We start from the raw sequence: 13,199 nt of genomic DNA, 5'->3' as shown, positions 1-13,199 counted from the left end.
AAAAAATAAAACAAAACCAGAACCATTTATATGCATATGTGCATCTCAATATCGACCACAACAAAAGGAACATAATAATACAAATACTCTTCTGTTAACAAAATGAAGGTTCCAAGTGTCTGCCGCCATTGGACTTGGCTGCAAGCGCAGCAGCCGTTCAGCTTCGTTGTTATCGTATGCATACGATGGTCAACGAAGAAAGAGTGACACGGGGCAGGATTCGACCCATTTAGATTAAAATCCACTAGCCAATGGGTCAAACCTAGGCTCATTTAGTTAGATCATGAGTGATGGATATCTAAACCATCGACAGGTCTAGTCCAAAGTCCGAACCAAAGTGATTTTTTTTTTTTTTTTGCATATCAATGTTTATTTCATTGGATAACATTTTGAGAGCAATGAAGATCAAACACAACATAAACTAAATGAATATGATACTACCAATATGAACTAATATCCTGAAGCAGCAGACAGTTCGGTGTATAAATTTATATAATATTGAAAAATCTAGCTCCATCTAAACGAACCTCCTTGAAATCTCTTCTTTAACAGTCTAAAGCTAGTATTACCTTTCTCTCCCCATCTGACTGATGCGCTTCTTAAAAACTCGGCTCCCATGGCTGCTTTTGGAGTTGACTCGTTGGATGGAGAATCAACATAATCTGCACGTCAAAATTAATATGTAAAAAACTTAAATCTCGTATACCATATTGCAAAAATAAAGTTTCAAAGACACTTGACCCCCTTCCAGTAAGTAGGGCCGGTTAAATATTCATGCTACACTTCGGATCACTTTCAACCCACTTGACCCCCTTCCTTCTTTTAGATGGATTCTTTTGTCTTACAGCTAAAGTTTTGTCGTTGGAAATAAAAGATAACATGAATCAACCGTTGATATGTATATGGGTTGAAATTGCTACCTCTAACCACCAGAATTTTCATTCCTTGGTAAATTTAAATAATGTTAATCCAAAAGGTTAAACACTCACAAGCAATCTATTTTAGGGCTGCGAACGTTCAACTAACAGTTCGTGAATCGTGCGGCAGGAAGTTCGTTTGTGTTCATTCGTTTATTAAACAAACGAACACAAACAAGAAAATTTGTTCGTTTAGTTATTTGAGTGAACATGAACAGAGACCGCATTCGTTCACCTATGTTCGTGAACGTTCGGTAACATGTCCGTTTATGTTCGATTGTGTTCGATAGCTCATTAGTGTTTTTAGTTTTTATAATTTATTTAATTCCGACAAATGAAATATTTAATAAGTGCCACTATATTATATATTCTGTTCACGAACGCTTGTTTGTGTTCGTTTGTTTCCATTTGTGTTCATTTTTCTTCGTCAATGTTCGTTTTCGTTCGTTACCTACAGTTAACAAACGAACACGAACATAAATGTCGATCGGTAAGTGTTCATGAACAGTTCGTGAACACATATATTTCTTAACAAACAGCACGAACAAGGTCTTGTTCGTGTTTGTTCGGTTTGTTTGCAGCCCTACTGGCTATTTGGATGACATTTGTCGATTTTAGATGCAAATAGCTAAAACCTAGATATATAAATTTTACTTATGGCAAATAAAAACATGAAACTAAAAGTTACGGAACCGAGAATTCACCTGAAGATGGAGGCAGGTGATAATGCAGTTTTAAAAATCTGGAAGCTTCTTTATCCTTCATATGACATAATACGCGTACTAACGTGTTAGCATCCTCTAAAGATCTCTGTCCGAGAATTCCAGATCCAAATCCGGTGGACATGTTTTCACTTGCCATCATCAACATATGGATCACTGATTCAGCCTGCACAAGGGACACGGCCGAGAGTGCATGTAACTATCTTTTTTTACGATTAAAATGATTTGATTCGGTAAGAAAAGAAATGTGAAAGATGCATACATCTAGAGAGAAAAGGCTCAAAACTTGATGGGCAAATTTTGATTCGGTTTCCACTAGAGAACGAGGAAGACCTTCTCCATCAGCAACAAAAAGATCCTGGATCCAAAAGTAGTATTATTCGTGTACGCATAAATCAATCTTTATTCAGTTGGATGAAAAATGCACAAATATTAAATGAATTGATAGTGTTGAAAAAAAAAATGAAATACAGAGCTGAGCTTTATAAAGTTTATATGAAGGCAATTTGCACATTTAGGACGAACGTTATACATTATCTTTGATTTTAGCAACCAACTTCGTATTAGGAACAAAATACAAATCAATTTACAAGTTATTACTGATATTAACAAGCAACCCCATTTTAATTATAGAAACACTTAAGTTTTTAAACAAAGTTAAAAAACAAATTCATTTATAGAGTAAATTGCCAAAATCGTCCCCGAGGTTTGGGCATGTTTGCCATTTTTATCCAAAACAACTTTTTTGTACAATATAGTCCTTCACTTTTGGGATTTTTTGCCATTTTCATCCAAACATTTAATTTGCTTTATTTTTTCTATCAAACATTTGGATGAAAATGGCAAAAAATCCCAAATCTCAGGGACGATTTTGGCAAAAAAAAGTCAGACGTTTGGATGAAAATGGCAAGAAGCCCAAAAATGAAGGACTATATGGTACAAAAAGTTGTTTTGGATGAAAATGGCAAACATGCCCAAACCTCGGGGACGTTTTTGGCAATTTACTCTTATTTATAAAATAATTGTTAAATGTCAAATCAGATGCCATGTAGGGCATGCATATGCACTAAAAAAACAAATAAAATGCCACCTCGACAAATGTTTTTGAAGTGTTCGAAAATTGACTTGCTATCGGTTAAACATGATTTGTTGCTACAATCTGTTGCTAAAACTGGTAAGCGGTACGAAATGAAAGTTGGTTTCCATTTGCGATTAACTTCAAGTTGGTTGTTAAAATCGGAAAAAAAAGCGTAAAGTTCATTTCTTTTTGGTGCAGATCACTTATCTAAAATACATAGATGTAATAAAAACACACAATCAGCACTGTACCTTTAACATATTAAGGTCTTCTTCCATCATGGTGATATCTGAATCAGAAAATGCGCAAGAAGGACCTCCGTCCAGTAGTACCCATACATAACCTTCCTATAGAATGAATATATTATATCAGAGTCTGAAAAAAAAAAGACGCTCATGTAAAAAAATATATATATCATACCAGCGCAGCCCTACATATACTAGCCACCACCCTGTCTCTAAGTGTATCGTCAATTAGACCACATACTTGGTTGAGGACCTGCAGAATACTCATCATATTTGATATTTTGAGAACCGTGAAAAGCATGGAGAGGTAATTTTATTTAAATAAAGAAACAGGCATATGCATACACGATACAACACAGAGACATGTACATATATATAAAGAAAGACACTTACACTATCAATTTGTGGATAGAAATTCTCCAACCGAGCTCCTTCAACGCTACCATGATATAAACGGGAAAGAAAAGAATCTCTTAAATCCCAGAAGACAACTCTTGTTCCTACAAGTTCAACAAACTCCTTGAATGATATGAAAACATGTAAATTTTTTCCAAAACTCAAAGAATGTGCTGAGCTCATCAACTTACCAACTAGTTCACAAATTTTTCTGATAGCATCGGCTATTGAATCCCTGATGGTGTCAAAAGTGGCTACAAATAGTTCATCAACTGCTTCACTATCTTCATGCATAAAATCGGTAGTTCCCATAGACAATTTAGCTGGATAGAATCGAACAGAATAAGGTTAGAACTGTGTACATTGCTTTAGAAAACTTTACGTCAACGATCAGAAATTGTGTGTATAATAAAAACTTTCACATCCACATTGAACAGAACTTACAGTCTCTACTGTTTCCAGATACCATAGTAGATGCCCATGATTTTTTAATTCCGTCTTCTAGTACGTCAATTTGCTTCTGCATATACTGCATATCATAACAATAAGATCTCAAAACTGAAGATCATCAAATACTCGACTATAATATCATCGTAAATGTTATGTTCAAGAAAAGTGGGACTCACTTCAAGGGTATTTAATCTGACACAAAGTTTGACAGCTGTCAACCCTTTTAGCTTCTCATCCACTTCTTCATCGAGAATAACGCTATCAAGCACTTGTTTCTTGACTATCGGGAACATTGTCTCCTTGTAACGGGTCAAAGGGGGAGCGGCAGGATATAAGTGTTTTTTGTCGACTGTATTCATGTAAGAATAGTATATAATAACTTAGATTGGCAACCAATCCATCACAAATTTACATGCATGATCAACTATTAACCTAAAAATGAGCAATGAGAAGCGACAAGTAAGATTATTAGAATATGAATTCTGGCATAAAGATGTGTGGTACCTAACTGGCTAACCAGATTTTGCAAATAGCCATCTAGGGCATGAAAAATTATTGAAAGTAACGCTTGCAAGTGTGCGATGTCCATTGGAAGACTCAACCCGAATAATTGGTCCACTGTCTGCAAAGCCAAGACCACACAAGAGAATCAAGTACATGACATCGTGTGAAATTGATCAATGAAAACACGACTCGAGAAAAGAGAACAGAATCTAGTGTAATTTGTTTAGTTTTTCATGATTCTTCCTACCTCCTCTACAATCCTAAAAACTTCCACAACTGAAGCTGCTTGCTTCTGCTGATTTGATAAAGGTTCCCAGACCTGTAGCATAAATAATATATGTGTATTAGTGACATCGTGATAGCACATATAAATGTGTTTACACATACTAAATAATTGGGCTTGTTCATTCGGAAACCTCACCTCAAGGTGGAAAGTACGTCCCGTCCACTCTATTATGCGTTCATGCTGTGAGATCAGCCAATCGAGAATGATTGGTCGGCTTATATTATGAATCTGCATGAATTCAGGATGAAAGAAAGATATCGGTCATAAACTTTATCACAGCGAAACCTAATGGTTTATATATACAGTATACCCAAATTGTAAAAAAAATTAATGCTGTGAGATTACTATATAACATGTATCTACGTTTCAACAAACTAATATCTTTAGCTGCACATATAAATCTCTTAATTCCAGCAGGTTAATTGAACTTAATGATGTTACTGGATCACCTTGCTCCTTTGTCATAACTCATAAGTTCAGCGCATATGCTTCCGGTACCATACTTACGTAACAAAGATTGCAAAGCAAACTCACAGTACAAAATTAAATTACTGTCTTCAATCTGACACTATTTCCAAAAGAATGCCCACCCAACTTTTTATATTCAACTTTTATATACAAAAATTTAACATGGATGTTTTAAGTTCTGTTTAAAAAAAAATGATTATTGCTGCAGCTTAATGTAGAACCCATTTCTAAACTACAATCACAAAAACATTATTAATTGTTTGTTTACATAGATCATATTCTTGGTTTTAAATTGCGTGATGCGCTCCGATGCGTTTAGTCCAAAAATCTGATGCACGATGCGAGCGCATCACGTATGTGATGCGTTCTTTATAAAAAAAAATAGTTAAAGATTATTTATACATAAAAACTTATAAAAACATACTTAAAGTAAAACAACTGACGTAATTAGAAGGTAAGAGTTGTGTTTTTTGGTTCAAATCAAGCATACTAAGATGTTAATTATGGAAAAAACCGAACACAGTTCATAAAATCTGGAAAAAAAGCATAAGAAACAATGTTGCGTGCATCAGAGCGCATTATGCGATGAGCACATTATGCGAAATGCGCGCAATATTCTCGCATCACGTAAACGCCTCGCATCAGCTGTTGCGATGCGCTCTCATTAGCGCATCGGGCGCATCACGCATTATGCGCGCATTTTAAAACCATGGGAAATCAAATCTGACCGTTTCGACGACGGGGCTAATTTGATCAATATTTGTTGGTGTGTATTGAAATCTCTAAACTAGTTTTCTGCAAATATTTGAAGTAGCTAGCTCAAGAGCAGCCCTTGTTCCAAAGCGTTAAAGTTCTGCAATATACTAACCTGGTAGAAATCAATTTCATGAATGAAAAATGACCCAACATCATTTTCTCCATCTTTAGAGTTAAAAGCTTGAATCAAGTAATGCTCCAAGTTATGAGCTGCAGAAAGCACTGATATAGCATCGTCCGAAAGGGATACATTTTCTAGAAATGGTTTCTACAAAAAAAAAATCATAAAGGCTGTCGGAAATTGACATGAACAGAAACAGAAAATATTCAACTTGATCATAAGAGTATAAGACAAACCAGTTTTTTCCCATAATATTGGTGCAAATGTACACTGGCTACGACCCCTGCATCTGGACACCATTGGAACAAAACAGGCGTGAACACAGACATTTCTCTTTCAGCAACCACTCTTACTTCAGTTGCAAGCAAAGCCAATGGATGCTTTCCCTCCATTTTAGATATGAGACTTATGGTATCTTCTATCTGGTGGTCATCAATTTTTTAACAATCACTAAGAAGACACTACTGAAAACTGAAAACAATTCAGACATTGTATAAGGGTAGTTTATCGAGAAACTAACCCGCACGCATGCTGCTTTAAGAGATCTCTCAACATACAACCTGACCTTAACTTCATTGTCTGTACCAGAGCTAGCTGTTGCAACAGTTAAGCCCATGAAAACCAGCTTCTGGAAGAAAACCGGCGTCTGAAGAGGAGATAAAAACAAAAGAGAATAATTCGTCAATAACTTACACCAGAAACAATATGCAAAGTCTTCAAACAAAAAAAGAACTTCACGTGGGATAGCCACATGAAACAGTCACGTCTCTAATTTGGAGGAACGCAAGCAAACAGGGTATACATAAAGAACAAACATTGAAATATAGAACATTAGGTTAGAATCCCGTGTAATACACGGGTTGAATAAATGTAATCTTATTTAGTTAGTAATAAAAATAAATTATAGCTTTAAAAAAACCTGTGTGTTGCACGAGCCGAATAAAACTATGTATTATACGTGTTAAATAAATTAAAATGTCATCTTTTAACACATACAATCGTCAAGATATGCCTTCTAAAAAATGAAGTTTGACGTGACATTTATAAATTCTATTAAGTTAATTTTTAAACGTGTCTAAACTTATTTTATGTAATTGATAAATGTTAATTCAACTTACGTGTACATCCTCCTTAAATATTATTTTAACATAGTTAAGTTAACTTATTTTATAAACAGATAGAAATATTAATACATATAAAAAATTAAGGACTAAAATTTGGATTTTATTAATAGTGTGTAATTTTTTTTATTATGTGACGTATTTTCACCATTCAAACCATCCAACCACATTAAATATTTGAAAATTTATAGAAATCACTCATAAAAAATAACTATTATCATAATTCTTCATTTTTATAATATTTTAATGATCATAATTTTGAATTTGGTAATATTTGGAGACTTAAAAATAAGTTTATTTAGAAAACTCATAATTAATTTAATATTAAATTCATTTGTTAATGAATATAATATTAATAACTATCAATAATTAAATAATCAACATCCATAACTAATTAGGAAAGAAAGGCGGGAAAACCAAATAATAGATGACCTAGAATGATGACAAGTGTCCTCCAACACTTTCTTTTATTATATAGTATAGATATAGATTATTAATCACCTAAAGAGCTAATTGCAGAAAAGTAAAATGTGAAAATAGTAGCTTGATCAGGAAACAGAAAAACGACCTCGCGGAAATGCAGGTGATAATCATGAAGTCTACTATCACACCAGAGGCTTATTGCTCGAAATATTGCTTGCACCAAGCTAAATCTGATTTCACTAGCATTGTCAGCAACTGTACACATTAGGCTGTCTGTACATTGTTCCTCGGTTCCCTCTTTAAAGCTGCCAGACAATACTTTTTGTAATTGAAGGTTTGCCTGGTCGAGTAGTTGAAGTTCTCCTGTCTCAATGAACTTTGAGCAAATAAATGGTATTAGAATTGACAAGCAAAATTACACCGTAAGGAATTGTATTCCCAGATGTAGATAAGCTGCAAGTATAGTTCTCACTCAAATATATAGTCTCTTAAAGGGTAAAACGCCATTTTCGTCTCTAAGATTTGGCCAGTTTCGCGACTTCCGTCCAAAGGTTTATTTTTCCGCATCTGGATCCAAAAGGTTTGAAATCTTGCCATTTTCATCCAGCTCATTGACTCTATTCATTTTTCTCCGTTAAGTCATGGGTATTTCCGACTTTTTTGTTAACTTAAAGGGCAATCCGGTCTTTTTCACTTTATGCGAAAAAACTGAATACCCCTTAAAAACCGAATTGTCCTTTAAGTTAACAAAAAAACGGAAATACCCCTGACTTAACGGAGAAAAATGGATGGAGTTAATGAGCCGCGGATGAAAATGGCAAGATTTCAAACCTTTTGGATCTAGATGCGGAAAAACAAACCTTTGGACGAAAGTCGCAAAACTGGCCAAACCTCAGGGATGAAAATGGTTTCTACCTAGAGTTAGTACCTGCTGGAAAAGCACCCATCCATATAAAACATCATGCATCTTCTGAGTTATGCCTAATGTACCCCAAGTCAATTTGACAAGCTTTAAATAATCAGCATGTTCCTATTTAAAATCAAATGATGAATAACAAGAATCGGTTGTATAGAAAACAAAAAAAAAACCAACTACTGTGATTGACGTAAGATTTATTATAACTCCACTAATATAGTAATATATACCTCAATGAGCTGGCCTTCATCCAAAATGTCGAATACTCCAAACAGTAACCTCTCATAGAGTCTTATATTTAAGTGATAACCAGCACTCCAGTAATTTGATCCACCTTGAATATGAGAACTTCCCCGCTTAGAGGAAAGTGATGATGCCACCTGTCTAATAGCTTGTAGGACTTCAGCACGTTCAGCAGGAGTCATAATAACATTCCATTCCTACAAGTGACAAACAACTAGTAAAAACAACACAATAGGGTTTATTCTAAACAAAAGATATCCAAATAAGAGATTAACAGACCTCTGGATTTCTAATCTTGTCAAGTAAAATGCCAAGTTCTTGCATTTCATGATAATTGACGGATGAGAAGAGTTCTTCTAGAACATTTGCCTATATGAAATTGTTTTCAGAATTAAAAGCAACAACGAAGATATTAAAATAAAAAATCACCTATAGTCAAATCAAGTATGCAGATAAATTCAGTCGCTAAATTCATGTCCAATAATTTAACTATACATCAGGCAAGGTGTTATGATAAAAACATAGCATGATGCTTGATTAATGTCAACCTGTGCTTTATGCGTCAGCACTAGACTCTTTTCGGAAAACTAAAGAGGCCATTCAATGAAAATGGTGGGACTAAAAATTAAATGGGTTTCTGCTAAGCTACTACAAACAAAAGCGCAAACTTCAAGGAATTAAATAACAATAAACCAATTAATTCATTAAGCGTACCTGACGTTTCCTCCATTGTGTGTAAGACCGTTCAACCAAAAAATCATTCTGTTGTATGCCACTTAAGAGCTCAATAACGATTTGAGGAATATCAAATTGCACATGAGATTTTCTCATGGAAAACTGCATCAGCCTTTGCCTAATGCATTCATCCATTGCCTCTGAAATCTAGTGAAAAGAGACAAATTATTTATTTTCTTACATACGACATAAAGATAAAATTAAGTTACATTTTGATGTAACTAACCCAGAAGGTAAAAACAATTGCATTCGTACATGTTAAGAGTTTTGAGCCAATGCACAAACATCGTTCTGATATGTGTTAGATTATCTTTTCCCTCATCTCATTTTCTCTCTTTTATTTCTTATGATGATTCAGAAATGAAGAAATTACTAACCTGCATCTGAACTCGAATGTTGTCAATGTGCTCAAAGTGGTTTTCAACAGAATGGGACCTGAGGTGTCTTTTACCTCGCCTATTTTTTAACCCAGTCAGAAATCTAGAGCCCTTATCTTTCTTTGAGTTCTCCGAAGAATGAATAGAAATCCTATTGTCCGAAATTGACAAAAAGAGATTAGGAATGAGTAGAGTAGGATCGCATGTAAACATCATATTGGGAAGTTAACACCCACAACGTGTTTAACTAGAGATTGATGTGTTTGAGAGAGGGAGAGAGAGATTACCCAGAAAATGCAATGCATGAAAGCAGTACTTCATAGGCTGATTCCCGCAAGTCATCATCCGATAATCCTTAAAAGTTACTAAAACTATGTATCAGTCACTCAAAAAACAAGGCCTCACATTTCACAAACTGAAATAGCTTTAATAATGTATATGAAGGCTATTTCAAGAGCAGAGCAAACAGGAAGAAATTGCAGGAAGACAACGTCATACAGTATCAAAGAATTAAACAACAACAGTAAGTCCCATCACTGCATCTAGTTATACAATTGATAAAGTAGCCCAAAAGTACCTGTTCTTAAAGCTGGGAGTCCCAAAGAAGGTACATCTGTCTTCTTTGCAGACTTTGAACTTGAGGGTACTGCATAGGAACGATTCACTTCTAAATCATGCCCAGAAACAGTTGCTTCTGAGCCATTAGGAAAAAATACAGGGATAGATGAGCGTTGTCTATCATAACTGTCCTCAACTGAGGGTGGTGCATGTTGAGGTGGAGATCCAGCAGAGTCTGGATCAGACAAAAGAAAAAATGCGTGTCCCCCTTGGGAGTGTATCTGCAAAAAAAAGGCTCAAATAAACTATCACGAAGATGGTCAGCTAAAGTCGTTAACCAGAACAACAAATTTTAGCCAGCAACCATCAAGACCAATACAACATACTAAACAGAGAACACTACTGAAAACCGATCTACCTACCTCGTTGCAACACCAAGAACAATATATTAAAGCCTTACCATTGTAGGGTACATAGATTCATCAATTTGCTTCGTGGTAGCTTTAGAAACATCAAGATCTCCACCTAGTCACAAGAAAATTAAAAAAATTCTAGGAAGTTCAGTCAAAGCAATAGTAGAACAACAAATCATTTAAAACTCCCTTGGTTCTTAAACTAGCATACATTTTATGACAAAAGAGTCAATGATTGCTTCTTTAAGACTCAAGAGTCAACTGTAAGCATACCTTTAAAAAGAGTAAACTACATAACAAAAAACTGCATAAGATATAGTATAAAGTGCTACAGAAACCATAGTTGTCAATAGAGCTGGTAGCCCCACTATAGCGAATAGCGTAGCGTATAGGTGAAGGGTCGCTACACACCCTGTGGTGATAAATAGCCGAATTTTTATTCTTTTTACTTTTTTATCTATTTAGATGATTAGTGATAGCGCACTTTAGCTATTTTAGTGTACTTTTAGCACTTTTATAAATAACTGGTGAGTTAAATATACTTTTTATTTTATTATTTTATTTTTCTACGCCTTTATCGCTAAACATAAAATAGCAGGCGCTATTTCGCCGCTATCGCTACGCAGCATATAGGTAGCCAACAGCATGTCACTATGGTCCGCTATTACCTATTGACAACTATGACAAACAGAAAAAAAAATTGTCTTGAACTAATTATACTCGAAGAAACTATTCAAAAGAGTAAAGCACTTCACCTTCACAGTTCTAACTGAACCCTAACCGGATAATATACTTTCAATTTTTTGTAAAAGCATATATACTTTCAAGTTTCAAATCATAATCAATACAGATTCAAATTCTAACTATACTACACTTCACAAATACATAAAATACTAAAAATCCTACACAAAAACCCTACCAATTTCACTTTCAAGTCCTTATCACAAAAGAGTCAACTACGTTGAAACTCATAACTATCAGGTCACACAATCAATGATCAACATGCCTTCAATTCAGCTAACAAAACTAGCATTAAATCAAACCTAAAACAAAACAGGCACAAAATTAACAACTAATTAACAAATTACCACCGGATTGTATGCATTCGATGACGTAATCAGCGCTGATAGAGTCAAAATCGATATCGGAAGTGGAAGATGATCGGATTAAACCGGAGGATAGAATGAAATCGAGAAGCTTACGGCGATCGTGACGGTAACGGTGAAGCAGAGAAGAGTCCATAGAGTAATTTGGGATTCTCCGCTCACATGTATCTTGTTGTTCAAATGATGCAGGCAGGAAAGAAAGATATTGGAGACGCGCGAAGATAGCAGACGGCGTAAAGCCGGATTCCTTGACCTTTTGCACGCTTTTTACTTTCCCTTTTTACCCCCAACATATACAATAATGAGTCTTTTGAAAATCGGACCGGATCAATATCATACTTTTCTTTGAACGATAAATTTGGATCATTGATGAATCCTTAAGTGTCGTTGTCACACCAGTGAAATTATTTGATTATATCCATCTTCACTAGGCATTAATGTCTATAACCCAATTCATATGAAACCCAATAAATATAAGTCTTGTCTCACATTCAAGATGTTACTAGGCTATAACGTCATGGGCAACGAGACAGGGAAACACCTGATTGTATTTAAAAACTAGCAAGGGAATACATGATTACAAAATACGAAATTTACACCTATTGTCTTGGTCTATGTAATGAATTTTAGATTTATTCTTCACCCAAAGAAAACCAAGCCACTTGAGGAAATCACATTTTCGCGTGAACATTTAAGAAGATCACCTCGTCGTGTTTTTTTCATATTATCCAGCATGCCAAGATGATAATCGAATGAATCGCCTTTTTTCCAATGGGGAACTTTGCAAACAGTGATAAATATGAGATGAATCATATGTCAGGTGTGAAGTCATTGAGATAGTTATTGCCGCTGGGCTTGTTTTTTTGGATGTTTAGAAAGCTTGTTTGATTTGTCTTGTTCAACAAACCTAAAACCCTAGATGGTCTCTGTATATATCGTTTATGTAATTGTAAAAACTTGTCGAGCCGAATAAAATATCCCTAGTTGCAACATGTGGATGTAGGTTCCCCATTGAAACCTAACTATATAAAATTACCGTGTTCATGTCATGCTTTATATTTTATATTTTACGTGTTTGTTGTCAATCAGTTGTTTTGTTGCGCCACTTGAGACCTAATATCATCCACGCTAAAGGCAAAGATGGGTTGAATGGAGACTGGTTTAAAATCATTTGCCACGCAATGGTAGAATTATGACATGCAATAAAGATATGTTCAAAGGATTCATCCTTCTCCTCACAAAACGGGCAAAGAAGAAATGAATTTTCGTCTCGGGCTAACTTTCAGAGGCAGCCACCAATACCATATGACTATTGTTTTATTAGTCATACAGAACCGTGTGATGCATATCTTATTGTTGTTATC

At 35.0% G+C, this 13,199-nt stretch overlaps 1 protein-coding gene across 4 annotated transcripts; it reads right to left on the bottom strand.

The window, feature by feature from the left end:
• Nucleotides 1–412: 412 nt before the first annotated feature.
• Nucleotides 413–12,123, bottom strand: LOC110864372 (protein unc-13 homolog). Of its 4 annotated transcripts, none has more exons than XM_022113419.2 (25): nucleotides 11,821–12,123; nucleotides 10,777–10,841; nucleotides 10,336–10,597; nucleotides 10,046–10,112; nucleotides 9,759–9,909; nucleotides 9,361–9,528; nucleotides 8,926–9,015; nucleotides 8,634–8,843; nucleotides 8,416–8,517; nucleotides 7,633–7,863; nucleotides 6,464–6,589; nucleotides 6,180–6,365; nucleotides 5,935–6,090; nucleotides 4,734–4,826; nucleotides 4,560–4,631; nucleotides 4,313–4,430; nucleotides 3,985–4,157; nucleotides 3,803–3,887; nucleotides 3,550–3,681; nucleotides 3,356–3,462; nucleotides 3,138–3,215; nucleotides 2,969–3,064; nucleotides 1,902–1,997; nucleotides 1,622–1,805; nucleotides 413–662 (listed from the first exon to the last, which is right to left on the bottom strand). In XM_022113419.2, exons 1-25 carry the CDS (start codon nucleotides 11,969–11,971, stop codon nucleotides 508–510), a joined length of 3,354 nt encoding a protein of 1,117 aa, XP_021969111.1. In that variant the 5' UTR covers nucleotides 11,972–12,123; the 3' UTR covers nucleotides 413–507. The 4 variants fall into 4 exon arrangements, with proteins under 4 accessions (XP_021969111.1, XP_021969110.1, XP_021969112.1 ...); XM_022113418.2 differs by having other exon boundaries at nucleotides 11,818–12,113; XM_022113420.2 differs by having other exon boundaries at nucleotides 11,932–12,113.
• Nucleotides 12,124–13,199: the final 1,076 nt, after the last annotated feature.

This window comes from Helianthus annuus, chromosome 6, assembly GCF_002127325.2.
Source record: "Helianthus annuus cultivar XRQ/B chromosome 6, HanXRQr2.0-SUNRISE, whole genome shotgun sequence".
NCBI classification, from domain to species: Eukaryota; Viridiplantae; Streptophyta; class Magnoliopsida; order Asterales; family Asteraceae; genus Helianthus; species Helianthus annuus.
The sequence above is the reverse complement of the archived record's forward strand: the minus strand, read 5'-3'. Positions and strand labels throughout refer to the sequence as shown.

What these genes read in the sequence shown, in the direction of transcription:
- LOC110864372 (XM_022113418.2), bottom strand. Translation starts at nt 11,971, where the DNA reads ATGGACTCTTCTCTGCTTCACCGTTACCGTCACGATCGCCGTAAGCTT. An exon ending in ACATTCGAGTTCAGATGCAG is followed by an intron (nt 9,529 to 9,758) that starts GTTAGTAATTTC and finishes TCTTTTCACTAG; the next exon opens with ATTTCAGAGGCAATGGATGA. An exon ending in TTAAAGCAGCATGCGTGCGG is followed by an intron (nt 6,366 to 6,463) that starts GTTAGTTTCTCG and finishes GATGACCACCAG; the next exon opens with ATAGAAGATACCATAAGTCT.